Source organism: Nerophis ophidion, linkage group LG16, assembly GCF_033978795.1.
Source record: "Nerophis ophidion isolate RoL-2023_Sa linkage group LG16, RoL_Noph_v1.0, whole genome shotgun sequence".
NCBI lineage: Eukaryota > Metazoa > Chordata > Actinopteri > Syngnathiformes > Syngnathidae > Nerophis > Nerophis ophidion.
In genome coordinates, this window is record NC_084626.1 from 3,561,501 (window position 1) to 3,586,425 (window position 24,925).

At 38.6% G+C, this 24,925-nt stretch overlaps 2 protein-coding genes across 5 annotated transcripts in view; both read right to left on the reverse strand.

Annotated features, from left to right (window-relative positions):
- dyrk3 (dual specificity tyrosine phosphorylation regulated kinase 3) overlaps nt 1–968 on the reverse strand; it is a 55,199-nt gene extending 54,231 nt beyond the window's left edge. The window contains exon 1 of the mRNA XM_061922596.1: nt 282–968. Coding sequence (XP_061778580.1) covers nt 282–324 — 43 coding nt within the window. The 5' untranslated portion in view covers nt 325–968. The remainder of the gene's footprint in view (nt 1–281) is intronic.
- A 15,758-nt stretch (nt 969–16,726) lies between these two features.
- The window catches only part of rassf5 (Ras association domain family member 5), a 110,143-nt gene continuing 101,944 nt past the window's right edge, over nt 16,727–24,925 (reverse strand). For all 4 annotated transcript variants that reach the window (XM_061922597.1, XM_061922598.1, XM_061922601.1 and 1 more), the window contains one exon: nt 16,727–21,320. In XM_061922597.1, the coding sequence (XP_061778581.1) occupies nt 21,165–21,320 (156 nt within the window). In that variant the 3' untranslated portion in view covers nt 16,727–21,164. The remainder of the gene's footprint in view (nt 21,321–24,925) is intronic.

The window sequence follows — 24,925 nt, forward strand, 5'->3', positions numbered from 1 at the left end:
GATTGAACCAGGGACCCTCTACGCCGTCCTTATACCGAAATGGATAAAAACCTGGATCGGGTGGTTTGTTTTGTTGTCCTTTTTGTTGCCAGTTAAAATTGTATGCATTTTTAATGCCTCAGGACATGTATTTAATACTTTTTAATGTAATTTAAGCCCTTCATTACCCTCAAAATCCCTTTAATGACTTTCAATGATTGTTAATGACAGTTACAAATCCAAAAGAAGACCAACAGCAAAAAGAAGAACACTCATACATTTAATAAAAGTAGTTTTGTTACCTGTTGCTATAGGGCCCTCTAGTTTTCTGCTTATGATCATCATGCTTGTAAATAGTTTGTGATGCCAGCATCCGAAGTGAAGAAAAGTCCCAAAAAACGGTAGAGGAAAAAAAAGTTATATATGTTTTCCTACAAAAAAAGTTAGTGATTAATTCGGCTTTGTTTAAACGAATGTTTCGTGTCGGCTGCTAACATTAGCAGGGTGGTCCTTCCCCTCAGCGAGCTAGCCAGCTAGCCACAAAACAATCGTCCACCGACTCTCCTAAAAACCGTTAAAGTCCAAATATTACCGCTGGCCGGTGTTGCCCCGGCGCCCCTCGCCTTTTTCTGTCTAAAAAGCGACTCGACCAAGAGCACCATTCCCGTGTTTTATTCCCCCCGTCGAGCTGACTTTGTAGTTAACAGCAAACGGCGACGCGACGACCGGACTGGCCGGGAACTCTCTTGTCCTCCTTGGCTCGTCTTCGGCGGGCCGGCTATCCAACACAAGCCAGCGAGCGGTGCTCACGCCCCGTGCTAACGGCGCAGACTGGCCGACGCATCCCCACTTTTTCCCCCTGGAAAGCTCTGGTAGTCACCGCCACGAAGAAGCGGTGTTTAATCCGTCGTCTCGGGCGGCATGGGTGTCTTATTCGACGCGGCGAAGTGTGGTCGTTGCTATGGGCGTCTTCAGTGTCCCGGGGGGGAACGACGGAGGGCGGGGCAGAGGGCGGGGCTTAGCGGGCTCCAGTTGAGACAGGAGGGTTTGCCGCCTCCTAGTGGCGACTAACTGTACCACACAAACAGCTTTGAAAAAAATACACTTATATCAGTGTTTTTCAACCTTTTTTTGGAGCCAAAGCCATACTTGCCAACCTTGAAGTGAATTGAAGTGAAGTGAATTATATTTATATAGCGCTTTTTTCTAGTGACTCAAAGCGCTTTACATAGTGAAACCCAATATCTAAGTTACATTTAAACCAGTGTGGGTGGCACTGGGAGCACGTGGGTATAGTGTCTTGCCCAAGGACACAACGGCAGTGACTAGGATGGCGGAAGCGGGAATCGAACCTGCAACCCTCAAGTTGCTGGTACGGCCGCTCTACCAACCGAGCTATCCCGCCCCATGTGTATATATTTTCAAGTATTTCTTATATAAATATATATATATATAAATAATCAGTTCATGAATGAGTATATCCGTTCGGCCCCCGCGTTCAATGGAGAAGTCTGATCTACAAAATTTTGCAGGCACCGAACCCCTTCCCCTTCGAGCTGTCCTGGATGAAGTGAAGTGAAGTGAAGTGAATTATATTTATATAGCGCATTTTCTCTAGTGACTCAAAGCGCTTTACATAGTGAAACCCAATATCTAAGTTACATTTAAACCAGTGTGGGTGGCACTGGGAGCAGGTGGGTAAAGTGTCTTGCCCAAGGACACAACGGCAGTGACTAGGTTGGCAGAGGCAGGGATTGAACCTGCAACCCTCAAGTTGCTGGCACGGCCACTCTACCAACCGAGCTAAACCACCCGAGCTAAACCAACTGAAATTATTCTTTTTCCAATCATTTTGGAACTTGCAAGCGTATTTCTTCTTCTTACTCGTCGTCGCCATGTCTCTTCTCTGTAATGTTTTTTTGGACATTACTACTTGCCGTTGTTTTGAAGCAATGCATGATGGGGATCCGGATGTTGCATGTCAGTGTATTAACGTGCCGGCTAGAATAAACAAGCGCTGAGAAATAGCTCCGTGCCTGCCTACTTTATGGGTTATAGATAAACCTATGGATGATGGAGATTTATATAATAGTGTCCTTTTCAGGTTCTAGAGGATGCTAAAGGCAGTGCCTTTAAGGCACGCCCCCAATATTGTTGTCCGGGTGGAAATCGGGAGAATGGTTGCCCTGGGAGATTTTCGGGAGAGGCACTGAAATTCGGGAGCCTCCCGGAAAATTCCAGAGTGTTGGCAAGTATGGTTTCACGTCCTCCCTTGAGCAATATTTCCCGCATCTACTTTGTTTTAGCAATCAAGACTATTTCAGTTGTTTTCATCCGTCTTAGTTGGGAAATTGTTGATTGTCATGTCAAGTTCGGATGTACGTCCTGGACGCCGTCTTTGCTCCACAGTAAGTCTTTGCTGTCGTCCAGCATTTTGTTTTTGTTTACTTTGTAGCCAGTTCAGTTTTAGTTTTGTTCTGCATAGCCTTCCCTATGCTTCAATGCCTTTTCTTAGGGGCACTCACGTTTTTGTTTATTTTTGGTTTACCCAAGAAACTTTTTTTTTACCTGCACCCTGCCTCCCGCTGTTTCCGACATCTGCATTACCATGAATTGATTAACGTGGAACCCGACTTAAACAAGTTGAAAAATTTTTGTGTCACCATTTAGTGGTCAATTGTACGGAATATTTACTGCACTGTGCAATCTACTAATACAAGTTTTAATCAATTAATCAATACAAAGCAATTAGCTACCTGCTGCCACCTACTGATATGGAAGAGTATTACACGGTTACTCTGCCAAGCTCTCGACAGCACCGACTCTCAACAACAACTAGAGTATAATTAGAGTATAAAAGACTATTAGACTATAACAAAAATATTATAATTAATGGTTTGCAAAAAATATTTTTAACCCAAATAGGTGAAATTAGATAAACCTCCCACGGCAGACTAATGTGCCACGGCACAGTGGTTGAAAAACACTGCACTATATTGCCAAAAGTATTTGGCCACCCATCCAAATGATGAGAATCAGGTGTCCTAATCACGTGGCCCGGTGTATAAAATCAAGCACTTAGGCATGGAGACTGTTTCTACAAACATTTGTGAAAGAATGGGCCGCTTTCAGTGATTTCCAGCATGGAACTGTCATAAGATGCCAACTGTGCAACAAATCCAGTTGTGAAATGTCCTCGCTCCTAAATATTCCAAAGTCAACTGCGGGCTTTATTATAAGAAAATGGAAGAGTTTGGGAACAACAGCAACTCAGCCACCAAGTGGTAGGCCACGTAAACTGAAAAGAGAGGGGTCAGCGGATGCTAAAGCGCATAGTGCAAAGACTTTCTGGCACAGTCGGTTGCGACAGAGCTCCAAACTTCATGTGACCTTCCAATTAGCCCACGTACAGTACCCAGAGAGCTTCATGGAATGGGTTTCCATGGCCAAGCAGCTGGATCTAAGCCTTATATCACCAAGTCCAATGCAAAGCGTCGGATGCAGTGGTGTAACACACGTCGCCACTGGACTCTAGAGCAGTGGAGACACGTTCCCTGGACTAATGAATCACGCTTTTCTATCTGGAAATCTGATGGACGAGTCTGGGTTTGGAGGTTGCCAGGAGAAAAGTACATTTTGGACTGCATTGGTGGAGGAAGAATAATGGTGTGGGGTTGTTTTCCAGGTGAAAGTTACATCGAATGCTCCAGGATACCAAAACATTTTGGACAATTCCCTGCTCCCAACCTTGTGGGGAACAGTTTGGATTGGGCCCCCTTCCTCTTCCAAAATGATTGTGCACCAGTGCACAAAGCAAAGTCCATAAAGACATGGATGACAGAGTCTGGTGTGGATAACCTTGACTGGCCTGCACAGAGTCCTGACCTGAACCCAATAAAACACCTTTGGAGTGAATCAGAACGGAGACTGAGAGCCAGGTTTTCTCGACCTACATCAGTGTGTGTGACCTTTTAGAAGAACGGTGGAAAATTCCTATAAACACACTCCGTAACCTTGTGGACAGCCTTCCCAGAAGAGCTGAAGCTGTAATAGCTGCAAATGAACCCTATGGGTTAGGAATGGGATGGCACTTCAAGTTCATACGTGAGTCAAGGCAGGTGACCAAATACTTTTGGCAATACAGTGTACTATTATTATTTCATCCTGGGAACCAGAAAAAAAATGTTTTTTTTACATAAAAAATATGGGCATTTTATGAAATGTAATATATGCAGTACAGAACTGTATTAATTGCCAATTAAATTATATTTTCATCCATCATGTATTCCTTTGATTACGATTAATTATGTTTTAACTGTATTTATCCAGGAAAGTCCTGTTGAGATTAATAAAAAATAATAATAATAATAATCACATTTATAGCACTCAATTTGCTTCACAGAGAAATAAGGACCCATTATACAGTCACTCCACATTCACACATTGATGGTGGTAAGCATCATTAGTAGCAGCAACCGCCCTAGGGTAGACTGACGGAAGGGCGGCTCCGACCACCGCCAAACATTACGTACACCAGTGTGAGCACCACTGGGAACAAGGTGGGTGAAGTGTCTTGCCCAAGGACGCAACGGCCTTGACTAGGATCTCCGAAGCTGGAGTCGAACAGTCGCATCTTGGATAACATCTTAGAGAAGCTTTCCGCTCTGCAAGGCAAAATGATGATCGGTTTGAGAGCCAGAACGGACCAACCACTGGAATGTGTTTGCTTGCCCTAACCACAACAATCCTGATCTAGAATCCGCGCTCTCCATGCATTGGCTGTAAACACCCCAGTGAGACCATTGCAGTGAAAGACCCCCCACCCCATCACAGCTTCACCCGCACGGTATGCTGGACTAAGGAGCAGCACAATTATGTTTTTGTGTGTCGTAAATATGTGCTGATACTGTACGGGCTTATGGTTGCTCAAAAACGGAATCCTTATTATAAAGTACCGTCATTTTGGGACCATAAGGCGCACTTAAAACCCTTTCATTTTCTCAAAAATGGACGGTGTGCTTTATAACCCTATTGCGCATAACGTACGTATTAATTCCGGTTGTGCTTACCAACCTCGAAGGGATTTTTTTTGGTACGATAAGTGTGACCAGTCACACATAAGAGATACCTGTGAACTGCAGGTTGACGCCTGTTCAATGAATGACGCGAGCAAGCGCCCGTAAGCAAGCAGCACAAAAACGTTGTTTCATTGGGAAAATGGAACATTACATACGGCACTCATAAATCCGTCAAAAGGTTTCAGTACGACTTTGGTAAGCTACGAAGCCGCACCGCTTGATGGATTTTAGGTACCATAGTCAGACGTACTGTGCTTCAACAGACGGTATAAGGTCCCCAAAATGGTACCTATTAGGAGACATATTAGTGACTCTCAAACTGTTGTATACGTACCAATAGTGGTACGAGGGTTCCATCTAGTGGTACGCCAAATAATTACTTAATTAAATATTCAAACACAGTGTTACCGTTCAAACTGTGTGTACAGTTAGTGGCCAAAATATATTAAATATACTTGTGGTACGCCAAATAAATACTTGATTAAATATTCCAACACAGTGTCACTGTTCAAACTGTGTGTAAAGTTACAGTGGCCAAAAATATGAAATATACTTGTGGTACGTCAAATAAATAATTAAATATTCCAACACAGTGTTACCGTTCAAACTGTGTGTAAAGTTACACTGGCCAAAAATATGAAATATACTTGTGGTACGCCAAATAAATAATTAAATATTCCAACACAGTGTTACTGTTCAAACTGTGTGTAAAGTTACAGTGGCCAAAAATATGAAATATACTTGTGGTACGCCAAATAATTACTTGATTAAATATTCCAACACAGTGTTACTGTTCAAACTGGGTGTGAATTTACAGTGGCCAAAAATATTAAATATACTTGTGGTACGCCAAATAAATACTTAATTAAATATTCCAACACAGTGTTACTGTTCAAACTGGGTGTGAAGTTACAGGGGCCAAAAATATTAAATATACTTGTGGTACGCCAAATAATTACTTGATTAAATATTCCAACACAGTGTTACTGTTCAAACTGTGTGTAAAGTTACAGTGGCCAAAAACGTTAAATTTACTTGTGGTACGCCAAATAAGTACTTAATAAAATATTCCAACACAGTGTTACTGTTCAAACTGTGTGTAAAGTTACAGTGGCCAAAAATATTAACTATACATGTGGTATGCCGAATATATACTTAATTAAATATTCAAACACAGTGTTACCGTTCAAACTGTGTGTACAGTTAGTGCCCAAAAAATATTAAATATACTTGTGGTACGCTAAATAAATACTTTATTAAATATTCCAACACAGTGTTACTGTTCAAACTTTGTGTAAAGTTACAGTGGCCAAAAATATTAAATACATTTGTTAATTAAAACCTCTGCCTTGTTTTTAATGAATATGTAGGCCTACTACACTACTGTATTTTAATGTTGCCTGTGGCGGTATAGCTCGGTTGATCCACTGGCTGTGCCAGCAACTTGAGGGTTCCAGGTTCGATCCCCGCTTCCGCCGTCCTAGTCACTGCCGTTGTGTCCTTGGGCAAGACACTATACCCGCCTGTTTAAATGTAACTTAGATATTGGGTTTCACTATGTAAAAGCGCTTTGAGTCATTAGAGAAAAGTGCTATATATACTTCACTCATTATGGTGCTACTTGGAGAGTTTTATAAAGTGATACTTGATGATAAAATTATGAGAAAAAACTGCTATAGGGAAAATATCCGGTTGATGAAACCCCTCCCTCTAAAAAATCCGCCCCACACCGGAATTTTTGGACCCATCCGTTGGTTTCAACCAACTCAGTGGTTAGGGGGTCCGCCCGCGAGTTCAAACCCTGGCCGAGTCGTACCAAAGACTATAAAAAATGGGACCCATCACCTCCCTGCTTGGCACCCAGCATCAAAGGTTGGAATTGGGGGTTAAATCACCAAAAATGATTCCCGGGCGTGGCCACCGCTGCTGCTCACTGCTCCCCTCACCTCCCAGTGGGTGAACTAGCTAACCGCTAACAGCAAGTTAGCGCTTCTCAATGTAAACAAATGGGTGGATCTACGCCTGACATCCACTGTAATGATACCAAGTACAAGACCGTATCTGGTCGATACTACTATAATTATATCGATATTTTTTATCACCACAAAATCTTTTTTCCTTTGAAAATAAAATCATATTATGTTTATAAAGTCAGGAAATACGTCCCTGGACACATGAGGACTTTGAATACGACCAATGTATGATCCTGTAACTACTTGGTATCGGATCGATACCTAAATGCATGGTATCATCCAAAACTAATGTCAAGTATCAAAGAAGAGAAGAATAAGTGATTATTCCATTTTAACAGAAGTGTAGATAGAACATGTTAAAACAGAAAATAAGCAAATATTAACAGTAAATGAATAAGGAGATTACTAATATTTTTTTACAGTTTGTCCTTTATAATGTTGACAAAATAATAGAATATAAATGACAATATGTTACTGCATAGGTCAGCAGACTAATTAGGAGCCTTTGTTTGTTTACTTACTACTAACTACTTACTTACTACTTTGTTTGTTTACTTACTACTAACTACTTACTTACTACTTAGTTTTTTTACTTACTAACTACATACTTACTACTTTGTTTACTTACTACTAAAATACAAGTTGTTTAGTATGATCACTATTTTATTTAAGTACATTTTATTTAAGTACTTACTACTAAAAGACGAGTTGTCTAGTATGTTCACTATTTTATTCAAGAACATTTTATTTATTTATTTAAGTACATTTTATTTAAGTACTTACTACTAAAAGACAAGGGGTCCAGTGTGTTCACAATTTTATTTAAGTACATTTGATTTATTTATTTAAGTAAATTAAGTACTTACTACTAAAAGAAAAGTTTTTTAGTATGTTCACTATTTTATTTAAACCCATTTTATTTATTTATTTAAGTACATTAAGTACTTACTACTAAAAGACAAGTTGTTTAGTATGTTCACTCTTTTATTTAAGTACATTTTATTTGTTTATCTATTTAAGTACATACTTACTACTAAGAGACAAGTTGTCTAGTATGTTCACTATTTTATTTAAATACATTTGATTTTATTATTTGAGTAAATTAGTTACTTACTACTAAAAGGAAAGTTTTTTTTAAGTATGTTCACTATTTTATTTAAGTACATTTTATTTATTTATTTAAGTAAATTAAGTACCTACTACTAAAAGACAAGTTATCTAGTATGTTCACTATTTCATTTAAGTACATTTGATTTTATTATTTGAGTAAATTAATTACTTACTACTAAAAGGAAAGTTTTTTTTAAGTATGTTCACTATTTTATTTAAGTACATTTTATTTATTTATTTAAGTACATTAAGTACTTACTACTAAAAGACAAGTTATCTAGTATGTTCACTATTTTATTTAAGTACATTTTATTTAATTATTTAAGTACATACTTACTCCTAAAAGACAAGTTGTCTAGTATTTTCACTATTTTATTTAAGTACATTAAGTATTTACTACTAAAACACAAGTTGTCTGGTATGTTCGCTATTTTATTTAAGTACATTTTATTTATTTATTTAAGTACATTAAAAACTTACTACTACAAGACAAGTTGTCTAGTATGTTCACTATTTTATTTAAGTACATTTTATTTACTTTTTTAAGTACATTAAGTACTTACTACTAAAAGACAAGTTGTTTAGTATGTTCACTATTTTATTTAAGTACATTTTATTTATTTTTTCAAGTACATTAAGTACTTACTACTAAAAGACAAGTTGTTTAGTATGTCCACTATTTTATTTAAGTACATTTTATTTATTTATTTAAGTACATTTTATTTAAGTACTTACTACTAAAAGACAAGTTGTTTAGTATGTTCACTCTTTTATTTAAGTATGTTTTATTTATTTATCTATTTAAGTACATACTTACTACTAAAAGACAAATTGTTTAGTATGTTCACTATTTTATTTAAGTACATTTCATTTATTTATTTAAGTCCATTAAGTACTTACTACTAAGAGAAAAGTTGTCTGGTATGTTCGCTATTTTATTTAAGTACATTTTATTTATTTATTTAAGTACATACTTACTCCTAAAAGACAAATTGTCTAGTATGTTCACTATTTTATTTATGTACATTTGATTTATTTATTTAAGCAAATTAAGTACTTACTACTAAAAGAAAAGTTTTTTAGTATGTTCACTATTTTATTTAAACACATTTTATTATTTATTTAAGTACATTATGTAGTTACTACTAAATGACAAGTTGTTTAGTATGTTCACTCTTTTATTTAAGTACATTTTATTTATTTATCTATTTAAGTACATTAAGTACTTACTACTAAAAGACAAGTTATCTAGTATGTTCACTATTTTATTTAAGTACAGTTTATTAATTTTTTAAAGTACATTAAGTACTTACTACTAAAAGATAAGTTGTCTAGTATGTTCACTATTTTATTTAAGTACATTTCATTTATTTATTTAAGTACATTAATTACTTACTACTAAAAGATAAGTTGTTTAGTATGTTCAGTCTTTTAAGTACATTTTATTCATTTATCTATTTAGGTACATACTTACTACTAAAAGTCAAGTTGTTTAGTATGTTCACTCTTTTATTTAAGTACATTTTATTCATTATCTATTTAAGTACATACTTACTACTAAAATACAAGTTGTCTAGTATGTTCACTATTTTATTTAAGTACAATTTATTTATTTATTTAAGTACATTAAGTACTTACTACTAAAATACAAGTTGTCTGGTATGTTCGCTATTTTATTTAAGTACATTTTATTTATTTATTTAAGTACATTAAAAACTTACTACTACAAGACAAGTTGTCTAGTATGTTCACTATTTTATTTAAGTACATTTTATTTATTTTTTTAAATACATTAAGTACTTACTACTAAAAGACAAGTTGTTTAGTATGTTCACTATTTTATTTAAGTACATTTTATTTATTTATTTAAGTACATTAAGTACTTACTACTAAAAGACAAGTTATCTAGTATGTTCACTATTTTATTTAAGCACATTTTATTTATTTATTTAAGTACTTACTTACTCTTAAAAGACAAGTTGTCTAGTATGTTCATTATTTTATTTAAGTACATTTTATTTATTTACTTAAGTACATTTTATTTAAGTACTTACTACTAAAAGACAAGTTGTCTGGTATGTTTGCTATTTATTTAAGAACATTTTATTTATTTATTAACTTACCACTAAAAGACAAGTTGTTTAGAAGTTAGCTATTTTATTAAAGTACATTTTATTTATTTGATTAAGTACATTAAGTACTTACTACTAAAAGACGAGTTGTCCAGCATGTTCACTATTTATTTAAGTACATTTTATTCATTTATTTAAGTACATGAAGTACTTATTACTAAAAGACAAGTTGTCTAGTATGTTCTACCGGCGCAGTGGCCTTGTGGTTAGAGTGTCCGCCCTGAGACTGGAGGGTCGTGAGATCAAACCCCGGCCGAGTCATACCAAAGACTAACTCCCTGCTTGGCTCTCAGCATCGAGGGTTGGAATTGGGGGTTAAACCACCAAAAATGATTCACGGGCGTGGCCACTGCTGCTGCTCACTGCTCCCCTCGCCTCCCAGGGGTAGGTCGTGAGTTCAAACCCCGGCCGAGTCATACCAAAGACTATAAAAATGGGAGCCATTACCTCCCTGCTTGGCACTCAGCATCAAGGGTTGGAATTGGGGGTTAAATCACCAAAAATGATTCCCGAGCGTGGCCACTGCTGCTGCTCACTGCTCCCCTTGCCTCCCAGGGGTAGTAGGTCGTGAGTTCAAACCCCGGCCGAGTCATACCAAAGACTATAAAAATGGGAGCCATTACCTCCCTGGTTGGCACTCAGCATCAATGGTTAGAATTGGGGGGCCTAAATCACCAAAAATGATTCCCGGGCGCGGCCACTGTTGCTGCTCACTGCTCCCTTCACCTCCAAACAAGGGGATGGGTCAAATGCAGAGGACAACTTTGATGTTTTTTACTTTATTTAAGGACTAAATTGCAATAAGAAACATATGTGAGTGTGAATGTTGTCTGTCTATCTGTGTTGGCCCTGCAATGAGGTGGCGACTTGTCCAGGGTGTACGACGCCTTCCGCCCGATTGAACCTGAGATAGGCGCCGTCGCCCTCCGCGACCCCAAAAGGGAATAAGCGGTAAAAAATGGATGGATGGATGGATGTTTATTATACTGTAAGATTTTTTTTGTTAAAATAAAGCCATTTTTTTGTGGTACCGGTAACAAAATATTGGTATGGAGACAACCCCCGATACGTATTTAGTCAGCCAGCGATCGTGCAAGTTCTCCCACTTAAAATGATGACAGAGGTCTGTAATTTTCACCATAGGTACACTTCAACTGTGAGAGACAGAATGTGGAAAAAAAATCCAGGAATTCACATTGTAGGAATTTTATAGAATTTATTTGTAAATTTTGGTGGAAAATAAGTATTTTGTCAACCATTTAAAGCTCTCACTGATGGAAGGTTTTGGTTCAAAATCCCATTCATTCTTTCCTTAGCACGGATCAATCGTCCTGTCCCCTTAGCAGAAAAACAGCCCCAAAGCATGATGTTTCCACCACCATGCTTCACAGTAGGTGTGGTGTTCTTGGGATGCAACTCAGTATTCTTCCTTCTCCAAGCACGACGAGTTGAGTTGATACCAAAATGGATACATGGATGATACAGCAGAAGATTGGGAGAATAAAACCAAAATACAACTTTTTGGTATAAACTCAACTCGTCGTGTTTGGAGGAAGAAGAATACCGAGTTGCATCCCAAGAACACCATACCTACTGTGAAGTATGGGGTGGAAACATCATGCTTAGGGGCTGTTTTTCTGCTAAGGGGACAGGACGATTGATCCGTGTTAAGGAAAGAATGAATGGGGCCATGTATCGTGAGATTTTGAGCCAAAACCTCCTTCCATCAGTGAGAGCTTTGAATGGTTAACCAAATACTTAATTTCCAAATAAATTCTTTAAAATTCCTGCAATGTGAATTCCTGGATTTTTTTTCCACATTCCGTCTCTCACAGTTGAAGTGTACCTATGATGAAAATTACAGACCTCTGTCATCATTTTAAGTGGGAGAACTCTATAGTCTACGTCTTTTGTCCTTTTTTTTTTTTTGGTAGGTTGAGTTTATATTTCTACCTGTTGTCTTTTCCTTGGGTCCTTGCTTGCTTCTCATTTTTTTTTACCTCATTTCGGCCTGGAAAACGAAGAGCGTGCCAGTGTTCCGGGGGTCCTCGGGGAGATCACAGGCCACCTCGTCATCCACCCGTCACGGCGGGGCTTTGTGACACGGCGGCTGACATCACGGGATAGGAGGTTTTCTTTGATAAAAGAAAATGATGATTGGATGAATGGGCGAATGGAGAGGCCTGGAAGTCGGCGCGGGCGTGCGGAGGACGCCAGAAGGGCTCGGGGTCTAAACTGAGACGGCGACACATGCTGGGGAGGCGACGACGCTAAACTGAGCTCCGAGTCTGAGGTGAGAAAAAGGTGCCTGGAAATAGGAACATTGACACAATTCCACGGTGCGTCCTATTCTTAGGTTGGGGCCGACGACGCCTGGGAATCGATCCCCCGGCCAGAGGTCATGAGGTAAGCGTCAGGATGAGGCCCAGTTCTGCACCCTGGTTTTTGCAGGACCTGTGCGCTTCCAGAAAGAAGGGGGGCGGGAATGTGGGCGGAGCCAACCTGACATTTAAATGAAGGTTTGCACACCGCTCTATTTGCCCGTTACGCTGAGTCAATATGTCCAGGCTGCAGTGATATGGCAGGCCACCATAAAATGACACTAAAGGGCAGAATAAATGATGTGGTGCACCACATAAATGATATGGCAGGGCACAATAAAATAACACTGAAGGCCACCATAAATGATGCGATGCACCACCTAAGATGATTTGGTAGGCCAATATAAAATGACATTGAAGGCCACTTTAAAATGACGGGACGGACCATTTTAAATGTGGTGCACCACATAAAATGAAATGGCAGGACACAATAAAATGACACTGAAGGCCAATATAAATGATGTGGTGCACCACCTAAAATGATTTGGCAGGTCACTAAAATGAAATAGAAGGGCAGGTTAAAATGACGCGACGGACCATATTAAACGTGGTACACCACATAAAATGATATGGCAGGCCATTATAAAATGAGGCGACAGACCATATTAAATGATGTGGTGCACCACATAAAATGAAATGGCAGGCCACTCTAAAGTGAACTTGAAGGCCAAATTAAAATGACGCGACGGACCATATTAAATAATGTGGTGCACATACAATGAAACGGCAGGACACAATAAAATAACTCTGAAGGCAACTATAAATGACATGCTGCACCACATAAAATGATTTGGCAGGCCAGACTAAAATATAATTGTAGGCCAAGTTTAAATGACGTGACGGACCATATTAAATGATGTGGTGCACATACAGTGATATGGAAGGCCACCATAAAATGACACTGAAAGCCACAATAAATGATGCGGTGCACCACATTAAATGATTTGGCAGGTCAATATAAAATGACATTGAAGGCCATATTAAAATGACGCGACGGACCATATTAAATGATGTGGTGCACCACATAAAATGATATGGAAGGCCAGAGTAAAATGACTCTGAAAGCCACAATAAATGATGCGGTGCACCACATAAAATGATTTGGCAGGACAAAATAAAATGACACTGAAGGTCACTATAAATGATGTGGGGCACCACCTAAAACGATTTGGCAGGCCACTATAAAATGACATTGAAGGCCATTTTAAAATTAGGCGACAGACCATATTAAATGATATGGTGCACCACATTAAATGATTTGGCAGGCCAATATAAAATGAAATTGAAGGTCAAGCTAATATGAGGCGACAGACCATATTAAATGATGTGGTGCACCACATAAAATGAAATGGCAGGCCACTATAAAGTGACACTGAAGGCCACTATAAATTATGTGGTGCACCACGTCAAATGATTTGGCAGGTCACTATAAAATGAAATTGAAGGCCATACTAAAATGATGCGACAGACCATATTAAAAATGGTGCACCACGTAAAATGATATGGCAGGACACAGTACAATGACACTAAAGGCCAGAGTAAATGACGCGGTGCACCACCTAAAATGATTTGGCAGGCCAATATAAAATGAAAATGAAGGCCATATAAAATGACGGGACGGACCATATTAAATGTGGTGCACCACATAAAATGACATGGCAGGACACAATAAAATAACACTGAAGGCCACTATAAATGATGTGGTACACAAACAATGATACAGCGGGACACAATAAAATAACACTGAAGGCCAATATAAAATGAAATTGAAGGCCAGATTAAAATGATGCGACGGACCATATTAAATGATGTGGTGCACCACATAAAATGATATGGAAGGCCACTTTAAATGACACTGACAGCCACGATAAATGATGCGGTGCACCACCTAAGATGATTTGGCAGGCCACTATAAAATGACATTGAAGGCCATTTTAAAATGAGGCGACAGACCATATTAAAAGTGGTGCACCACAAAAAATTATATGGCAGGACACAATAAAATGATACTGAAGGCCACTATAAATGATGTGGTGCACCACCTAAAGTGATTTGGCAGCCCAATATAAAATGACATTGAAGGCCATTTAAAATGATGCGGCGGACCATATTAAATGATGTGGTGCACCACATAAAGTGATATGGAAGGCCACAATGAAATGACACTGACAGCCAAAATAAATGATGCGGTGCACCACCTAAAATGATTTGGCAGGCCAATATAAAATGACAATGAAGGCAATTTTAAAATGACGCGATGGACCATATTAAATGTGGTGCACCACAAAAAAATTATATGGCAGGACACAATAAAATGACACTGAAGGTCACTATAAATGATGCGGTGCACTACTTAAAATGATTTGGCAGGCCAAAATAAAATGAAATTGAAGGTCAAGCTGAAATGAGGCGACAGACCTTATGAAATGATGTGGTGCACCACATAAAATGACATGGCAAGACACAATAAAATAACACTGAAGGCCACTATAAATGATGTGGTGTACCACCTAAAATGATTTGGCAGCCCAATATAAAATGACATTGAAGGCCAATTTAAAATGACGCGACAGACCATATTAAATGTGTTGCACCACATAAAATGACACTTAAGGCCACTATAAATGATGCGGGGCACCACCTAAAATTATTTGTCAGGCTACTATAAAATGAAATTGAAGGCCATTATTAAATGACATTGAAGGCCATTTAAAATGACGCGACGGACCATCTTAAATTTGGTGCAACACATAACATGATATGGCAGGCCACAATAAAATTACATTGAAGACAACAATAAATGATGTGGCAGAACATTAAAGGATTTGGCAGACCAATTCGAAATGACATTGAAATCCACCTTATAATATTGCACCAAATCATTCAGCATCATTTTATGTGGCCTTAAATGTCATTTTAGGGTGGCCTACAAAGTCATTTTATGGTGCCATGCCAAATCCTCTAATGTTACTCCACATTTATTGTGGCCTTCAATGTCATTTTATAGTTGCTTGCCAAATCGTTTAACGAGGTCTACTACATCATTTTAACGTGGCCTTCAGTGTCATTTTATTGTCGTGCCAAATCATTTAACGTAGTCTACTGCATCATTTTAAAGTGGCCTTCAATGTCATTCTATTGTGGCCTTCAAAGTCATTTTAATGGTGCCATGGCAAATCCTTTAATGTTACTCCACATTTAAAATGGCCTTGAATGTCATTTTAAATGTGGCCTGACGAATCCTTTAATGTTGTTACACACCATTTAGCATGGTCTTCTGCATCATTTTAAATTAGCCTTTAAAGTCATTTCATTGTGGCCTTCCAAATAATTTTAAGTAGTGCACCAGATCATTTATTGTGGCCTCCAATTCATTTTAACAGATTTCTTTCATTTGCAATAAATTTGACGGACAGAAATAATTTCTTGTTAAAAACCATGAAAATGAGTGTACCACATAATATAATAAGGCAGGCCACAATAAAATGACACTGAAGGCTACATTAAATGTGGAAGTTGACATTAAATGATGTGTTGCACCACCTAAAATTATTTGGCATGATGCCGCAATAAAATTACATTGAAGACCACCTTAAAATGATGTTGTGAACCACATGAAATGATTTGGCGGGCCACGATAAAATGAATCTGAAGGCCAAATTAAAAAACAACATTAAATGACATTTTGCACCACCTAAAATGATAGGGCAGGCCACTATAAAATGACATTGAAGGCCGTTTTAAAATGAGGTGACGGACCATATTTATGGCCTTCTATGTCATTTTATTGTGGCTTTCAAAGTCATTTTATGGCGTCATGCCATGTCCTTTAATGTTACTCCACATTTAAGGAGGCCTTACAGGTCATTTTATAGTGGCCTGTCAAATCATTTTAGGTAGTGCACCAACTCATTAAATGTGGCCTCCAATGTCAAAAAAGGTGCATTTTAACTGATTTCTTTCTTTTGCAATACATTTGACAGATTGAAATGATTTCTTGTAAAAAACATAAAAAAATGTGTTCCTGTGTAGCGTTAAAAACAAAAATAAAAGACTTCAAACCACAAGACGGCTTTAGAGACATTTTTCATTTATTCCAGTCAGAAGAGATTCCACAGGAGTACACACCTGCATCCACATAGGTGCACACCTGCATCCACTTAGGTGGCACACTTCTTTTTACTCCTCATAAATAACTCGGCCACACAAACATTGTTGCAAGGACAAAGACCGCCGGGAAAATGGGAATAAAATGTTCAGAGTCCAACATTTTCACACATGCAAACCTTTTTGCACGCAGACGCTGAGGCACCCGTGCAGGAGCGCACGCAGGTGTGGGCTCCCTACTGTGGACCCGGGGACCAAAAACCCAAGGCACTGCCTGCAGGATCGGCTCCGAAAAGCCTCCCTTTCACAACATTCCAATAAAAACCCAACAAAAATATTTTGTGGCGACGACAAACCGCCTCAAGTAGATTTTCCACGGCACAGCAAAAGCAGGGAGGACGAGGTACAGGTTCCGGTACTTGACCCAAGCGTGAAGTCCTAAACCGTGACCGGGACTATTTCAGAGTCCTCGCCACGTTCCGTAGTTTTCGTGAGGATGCGACGCGGTTCCACCCAAGAATTATACACCGAGGTCCGAGGATCTAGTCAGACCACTGACCCTAAAAGTCCTCCGTGGGAGTGGGGCTCAATGGCCGACAGTCCGATAGAACTCTTCTCAATCGAGTTTTGGACTAGACTAAGATCCAGTAGGAAGGGATTGGTATGTCGCATTTTACCTGACACATGAAGCGTGACGAAACCCAAAAATGTGTTTTTTTTTCACCACAGCGTCAGTTGCCACGTCGAGTTGGCGCTTTCCATCCTTTTCGGCAAGCTGCATTGCAAAATGATCGACCGCTTTACCCCCTCTTCCTCTTAACGCGAGATCCACCCGGGAGCGTATGAACACCTTCCCTACCGTAGGGTCGTGCGATCCAGATGATAGAAACGTTACAAATGTTTTTTGATATCACATTAACCATAAATTAGCATGTATGCTAGGCAGGAGATTAGTATTCTCCCATTCGTTGCAATTTACTTGACACAGAAAAACGTGACAAATTTGGGGAGGAAGGCAAAGGGAGGGGTTGAATATCCTAAAAAAAAATGTTTGACTGCGGCGTCAGTTGCCACGTCGATTTGGCACTTTCCATCGTTTTCGGCAAGCTGCGTTGCAAAATGATCGACCCCTTTACCCCCTCTTCCTCTTACGCGAGATCTCCTCTTCCTCTTACGCGAGATCCACCTGGAAGTGTATGAACACCTTCCCTACCGTAGGGTCGTGCGATCCAGACGATAGAAACGTTACAAATGTTTTTTGCTATCACATTAACCATAATTTAGCATATACGCTAGGCAGGAGATCAGTATTCTCCCATTCGTTGCAATTTACCTGACACATGAAACGTGACAAATTTGGGGAGGAGGGCAAGGGGAGGGGTTGAATATCCCCCCAAAAAATTTTGGACTGCGGCGTCAGTTGCCACGTCGAGTTGGCGCTTTCCATCCTTTTCGGCAAGCTGCATTGCAAAAGGATCGACCCCTTTACCCCCTCTTCCTCTTACGCGAGATCCACCCGGGAGTGTATGAACACCTTCCCTACCGTAGGGTTGCGCGATCTAGACGATAGAAACGTTTCAAATCTTTTTTGATATATTAATCGTAAATTAGCATGTACGCTAGGAAAGGAGATTAGTATGCTCCCATTCGTTGCAATTTACCTGACACATGAAACGTGACAAATTTGGGGAGGTGGGGAGGGGTTGAATATCCTAAAATGTGTTTTTTCACCACGGCGTCAGTTTCCACGTCGAGTTGGCGCTTTCCATCCTTTTCGGCAAGCTGCATTGCAAAATGATCGACCCCTTTACCCCCTCTTCCTCTTACGCGAGATCCGCCCGGGAGCGTATGAACACCTTCCCTACCGTAGGGTCGCGCGATCCAGACGATAGAAACGTTACAAATCTTTTTTGATATCATTTGAACCGTAAATTAGAAAGTACGCTAGGAAAGGAGATTAGTATGCTCCCATTCGTTGCAATTTACCTGACACATGAAACGTGACACATTTGGGGAGGTGGGGCGGGGGTTGAATATCCTAAAATGTGTTTTTTGACCGCGGCGTCACTTGCCACGTGGAGTTGGCGCTTTCCATCCTTTTCAGCAGGCTGCATTGCAAAATGATCGACCCCCTCACCCCCTCTTCCTCTTACGCGAGATCCACCCGGGGGCGTATAAACACCTTCCCTACCGTAGGGTTGTGCGATCCAGAAAATAGAAACGTTACAAATCTTTTTTGAAATCATATTAACCGTAATTTAGCATGTACGCTAGGAAGGAGATTAGTATGCTCCCATTTGTTGCAATTTACCTGACACATGAAACGTGACAAATTTGGGGAGGGGTTGAATATCCTAAAATGTGTTTTTTGACCGTGGCGTCAGTTGCAAAGTCGAGTTGGCGCTTTCCATCCTTTTCGGCAGGCTGCATTGCAAAATGATCGACCCCTTACCCACTCTTCCTCTTACGCGAGATCCACCCGGGGGCGAATAAACACCTTCCCTACCATAGGGTTGTGCGATCCAGACGATACAAACGTTACAAATCTTTTAAACACTGTCGTGACAACGCGTGGCTAACGTCCCCCCACAGTGCAAAGCCACCTCCGAGTGAGAAACCCGCACCTCCGCGGCGGCGAATAAACAACGTTTCTTCTAAGTATCTTCCCCCGAGGAGCAGGAATAGCTAACCATGCACCACATGCGGTAAGAGGACGTATGCTAACCGCGAAGCTAGAATTTTTGAATGTAAACAAAAGGAGGGCAGGTCGATACAAATATCAACAGTAATGATACCAAGTAAAATATAATTTTATGCTCGATATGTCCGCGGTTAGGTGGATATTCTATATTATCAAAAATATTTGATATCATATTAACAGTAAATTAGGATTAATATGCTGCCATTCGTTGCAATTTACCTGACACATGAAACGTGACCAATTGAGGGGGCGCGTGATCCGCTTACGTCACCAGGTGGCAGCAGACTGTTGACTATGTTGAAATGCAGTTTTGTGACGATTCCAACTTTGACCACGGTCGCTATGGAGAGTGGAGCTTTCAGTCATTTTCAGCAGACTGCATTGCCAAATGATCAACTCATGGGGCCGTGTGAATCTCTTCCCTACAGTCTGTTATTCAAACGTTGTCTAAAATAATACAACATTAATTAATTAATTTAAAAAAATAATAGTTGTTTAACTGCATATTATCCTGCCTGTTTGAAAATATTAACATATTTAAGTGTTTATTATTGTTGTCATTGGTCAAATTAATTCATAAATTTGTATTATTTCATTTTTTTCATCAACCAACTAAATTGTGTTCATATTTTGTTGGGCATTTTTATACTTTTAATTGAATAATAATAATAAAAATTATTATTATAGTTAGTCTAAAAAAATGCATATTTTTCTCATTAAATATGAATTTTTTTTGCTCTTTTTTTCTTACATTTTTTATGTTTTTCCCCCCATATAATAACTGAAAATAATAATAATAATACAGTTGATTAATTGAATATTATTCTGCCTGTTTGAAAATGTTAACACATTCAAATGTTTATTATTGTTGTCATTTGTCAAATTAATTCATATAAATAGTATTATTAAATTTTTTATCAATTTTTTCAACCAACTAAATTGTGTTTACATTTTAAGGAGGGGAAGCATTTTTATAACTATTACTATTATTGTTATTCCCCCCCAAAAAATGACCTTTCTCTCATTAAATTTGACATTCTTTGCTCTTTTTTCCTACATTTTACTGTTGTTTTTTCAGATAATCTGTTAAGACACACAACTTCAGACAAGTTCGATGCCAGCCTGAATTTTACTTGGTATCACATCGGTAAGAAAATCGGCGGTATCGCACATCGCTGTGGTAAAACCCGTCTAAACATTTAAAACCCTCTGCGTTCAAAAAAGGAGGTTGTGAAAGGCTTCGTGGGTCATGTGACACTTACTGAGGTTGGTCATGTGACACTTACGGAGGCTGGTCATGTGACACGGAGGTTGGTCATGTGACACTTACGGAGGTTGGTCATGTGACCTGTGGGATGAAATGGCAAGGAAATAAATGATCGTTTTCTTTTCCTTGCACCTGTGTCACTCCCCAATCCTCAGGCAGGAGAAACCTTGTTCCTGCGCGTCTGATTGTGCCTCCTGCTCGGCATCCTGAGGCCTGGAAGGTTCTATGAGCGGGAGGAGGAGGAGAAGAAGAAGAAGGTCGGCTCCTTGTCCCCTTGCAGAGTCTCCAAACGCCCTACCCAAGATGGCCGCCTGAGGGTTGCTGTGCGTCCTGAGAAGGTGTGGACATGCGGAGAAAGGAGGTCTTCGTCTCCAAACTCTTGGGATCGCGTTTTAGTCTCTCCCTGCGTTGACCTCGCGTGGCCCGAGGTCAGGGGTCAGGGGTCAAGGTGCTGTTCTTGGTGCTGCAGAGCGTGCTGCAGTCTGCGTCTGTACACGCTGTATTTGTACTCCACCGCTCGCACGCGCTCAGACTCCTCCTTGTCCAGAATGACCAGGAAGTTTTGCAGCTCCGGGACGGAGAACGCATGCCACTGCAGAGGCAATACAAGCACACGTAGTGTTACTCACTTTAGGGAGTAGAACCTCTTTTCAATACAAGCACACGTACTATTACTCACTTTAGGGAGTAGAACCTCTTTTCAATACAAGCACACGTAGTATTACTCACTTTAGGGAGTAGAACCTCTTTTCAATACAAGCACACGTAGTATTACTCACTTTAGGGAGTAGAACATATTTTCAATATAAGCAAACGTAGTATTACTCACTTTAGGGAGTAGAACCTCTTTTTAATACACACATAGAATTACTAATTTTAGGGAATATAACTTATTTTCAATACAAGCAAATGTAGTATTACTCACTTTAGGGAGAAGAACTTCTGTGCTATACAAGCAAACGTAGTATTACTCACTTTAGGGAGTAGAACCTCTTTTCAATACAAGCACACGTAGTATTACTCACTTTAGGAGTAGAAAATATTTTCAATACAAACAAACACAGTATTACTCACTTTAGGGAGTATAACATATTTTACATACAAACAAACAGTATTACTCATTTTAGGGAGTATAACTTATTTTCAATACAAGCACACGTAGTATTACTCACTTTAGGGAGTATAACCTCTTTTCAATACAAGCACACGTAGTATTACTCACTTCAGGGAGTAGAACATATTTTCAATACAAGCTCACGTAGTATTACTCACTTTAGGGAGTAGAACCTCTTTTCAATACAAACATTGAATTATTCGTTTTAGGGAAATAACATTTTCAATACAAGCAAATGTAGTATTACTCACTTTAGGGAGAAGAACTTCTGTGCTATACAAGCAAACGTAGTATTACTCACTTTAGGGAGTAGAACCTCTTTTCAATACAAGCTAACATAGTACCATTCACTTTAGGGAGGAGAACCTATTTTCAATACCAACAAACGTAGTATTACTCACTTTAGGGAGTATAACTTATTTTCAATACAAGCAAACGTAGTATTACTCACTTCAGGAAGAAAAACTCATGTGCTATACAAGCAAACGTAGTATTACTTGCTTCAGGGAGTATAATCGCTTTTCAATACAAGCACACATAGTATTACTCAAATTAGGGAGTAGAACCTCTTTGCTATACAAGCAAACATAGTACTATTCACTTTAGGGAGTATAACTTATTTTCAATACAAACAAACATATTATTACTCACTTTAAGGAGTATAACGTATTAGCTATACAAGCAAACGTAGTTTTACTCACTTTAGGAAGTAGAACGTCTTTTCAATACAAGCACACAGAGTATTACTCACTTTAGGGAGTAAAACATCCTTTCGATACAAGCACACATAGTATTACTCACTTTAGGGAGTAGAACCTCTTTTCAATACAAACAAACGTAGTTTTACTCACTTTAGGGAGTATAACTTATTTTCCATACAAAAAAATGTAGGATTACTCAATTTAGGGAGTATAACTTATTTTCAATACAAACAAGCGCAGTATTACTCATTTTAGGGAGTAGAACCTCTTTTCAATACAAGCAAACGTAGTATTACTCATTTTAGGGAATAGAATCTATTTTCAATACAAGCAAACGTAGTATTACTCACTTTAAGGAGTATAACTTATTTTCCATACAAACAAACGTAGTATTACTCATTTTAGGGAGTATAACTTATTTTCAATACAAACAAGCGCAGTATTACTCATTTTAGGGAGTAGAACCTCTTTTCAATACAAGCAAATGTAGTATTACTCACTTTAAGGAGTATAACTTATTTTCAATACAAACAAACAGTATTACTCATTTTAGGGAGTATAACATATATTCAATACAAGCAAACGTAGTATTACTCTCTTTAGGAAGAAGAACTTCTGTGCTATACAAGCACACGTTGTATTACTCACTTTAGGGAGTAAAACCTCTTTGCTATACCGTACAAGCAAATGTAGTACTATTCACTTTAGGGAGTATAACTTATTTTCAATACAAGCAAATGTATTAATACTCACTTTAAGGAGTATAACGTATTAGCTATACAAGAAAACGTAGTATTACTCACTTTGGGGAGTATAACTTCTTTTCAAATCAAACAAACATAGTATTACTCATTTTAGGGAGTATAACTTATTCTCAATACAAACAAACGCAGTATTACTTATTTTAGGGAGTATAACGTAGTCTCAATAGAAACAAATGTAGTATTACTCACTTTAGGGAGTATAACCTCTTTTCAATACAAAGAAACATAGTATTACTCACTTTAAGGAGTATAACTTCTTTTCAATACAAACAAACGTAGTATTACTCATTTTAGGCAATGTTATAACTTCTTTTCAAAACAAACAAATGTAGTATTACTCATTTTAGGTAATGTTATAACTTATTTTCAATACAAACAAACATAGTATTACTCAGACAGCCACCACACTGTCCTTGGCAAAGAGAAGGCCAGGGTCCAATGGAATGGAGACCCAGACAATTGGGGGCCCATCTTTGCTGCAGCCTTCCTCCGCCTTTGTGACCGTTGTGGAGCTTCTATGCAACCATTATCTATCTATCTATCTATCTATCTATCTATATATATATATATATATATATATATATATATATATATATATATATATATATATATATATATATATATATATATATATATATAAGAGATATATCGTCATAACTTGAAGTAAATAATAAAGATTAAAAACCATCCATCCATTTTCTACCGCTTGTCCCTTTTGGGGTCGCGGGTGGTGCCAGAGCCTATCTCAGCAGCATTTGGGCGGAAGGCAGTGTACACTCTGGACGAGTCGCCACCTCATCGCCGGGCCAACACAGATACAAAAAAATGAAATAACTAAAAGCTTACCTTTTTTATATTTGCATAGTATTTATATATTATTAATGTTGTAAATACAAATATTTATACATCTTGAAAGGGTGGTGCTAAAGAGGTAGGCATTTTTCAGAGGTCTCAAGAAGGTAAGAAATGCGAGAACGTGTGTGAGTCTGCTATTTTTTACTTGGTAATTTACTTTGTGTTGCCACTTGCCTGTGTACGAAAAGTACAATATAAATGAAGGTTTGATTGATGTAAAGCTCTCTCTCAGCATTTATGAATCAATATCCCTCCATCCATTTACCACCGCTTGTCCCCGCTGGAGCCTATCTCGGCTACATTTGGGAGGAAGGTGGTGTACACCCTGAACAAGTCGCCACCTCATCGCAGGGCCAATTAATATTGCTAAATTGACATACCGTATTTCTTTGAATTGCCGCCGGGTACAAACCCCGTTTCCATATAAGTTGGGAAATTGTGTTAGATGTAAATATAAACGGAATACAATGATAAGCATATCATTTTCAACCCATATTCAGTTGAATGCACTAAAAAGACAAGATATTTGATGTTCAAACTCATAAACTTTTATTTTCTTTTTGCAAATAATAATTAACTTAGAATTTCATGGCTGCAACATGTGCCAAAGTAGTTGGGAAAGGGCATGTTCACCACTGTGTTACATCACCTTTTCTTTTAACAACACTCAATAAACGTTTGGGAACTGAGGAAACTAATTGTTGAAGCTTTGAAAGTGGAATTCCTTCCCATTCTTGTTTTATGTAGAGCTTCAGTCGTTCAA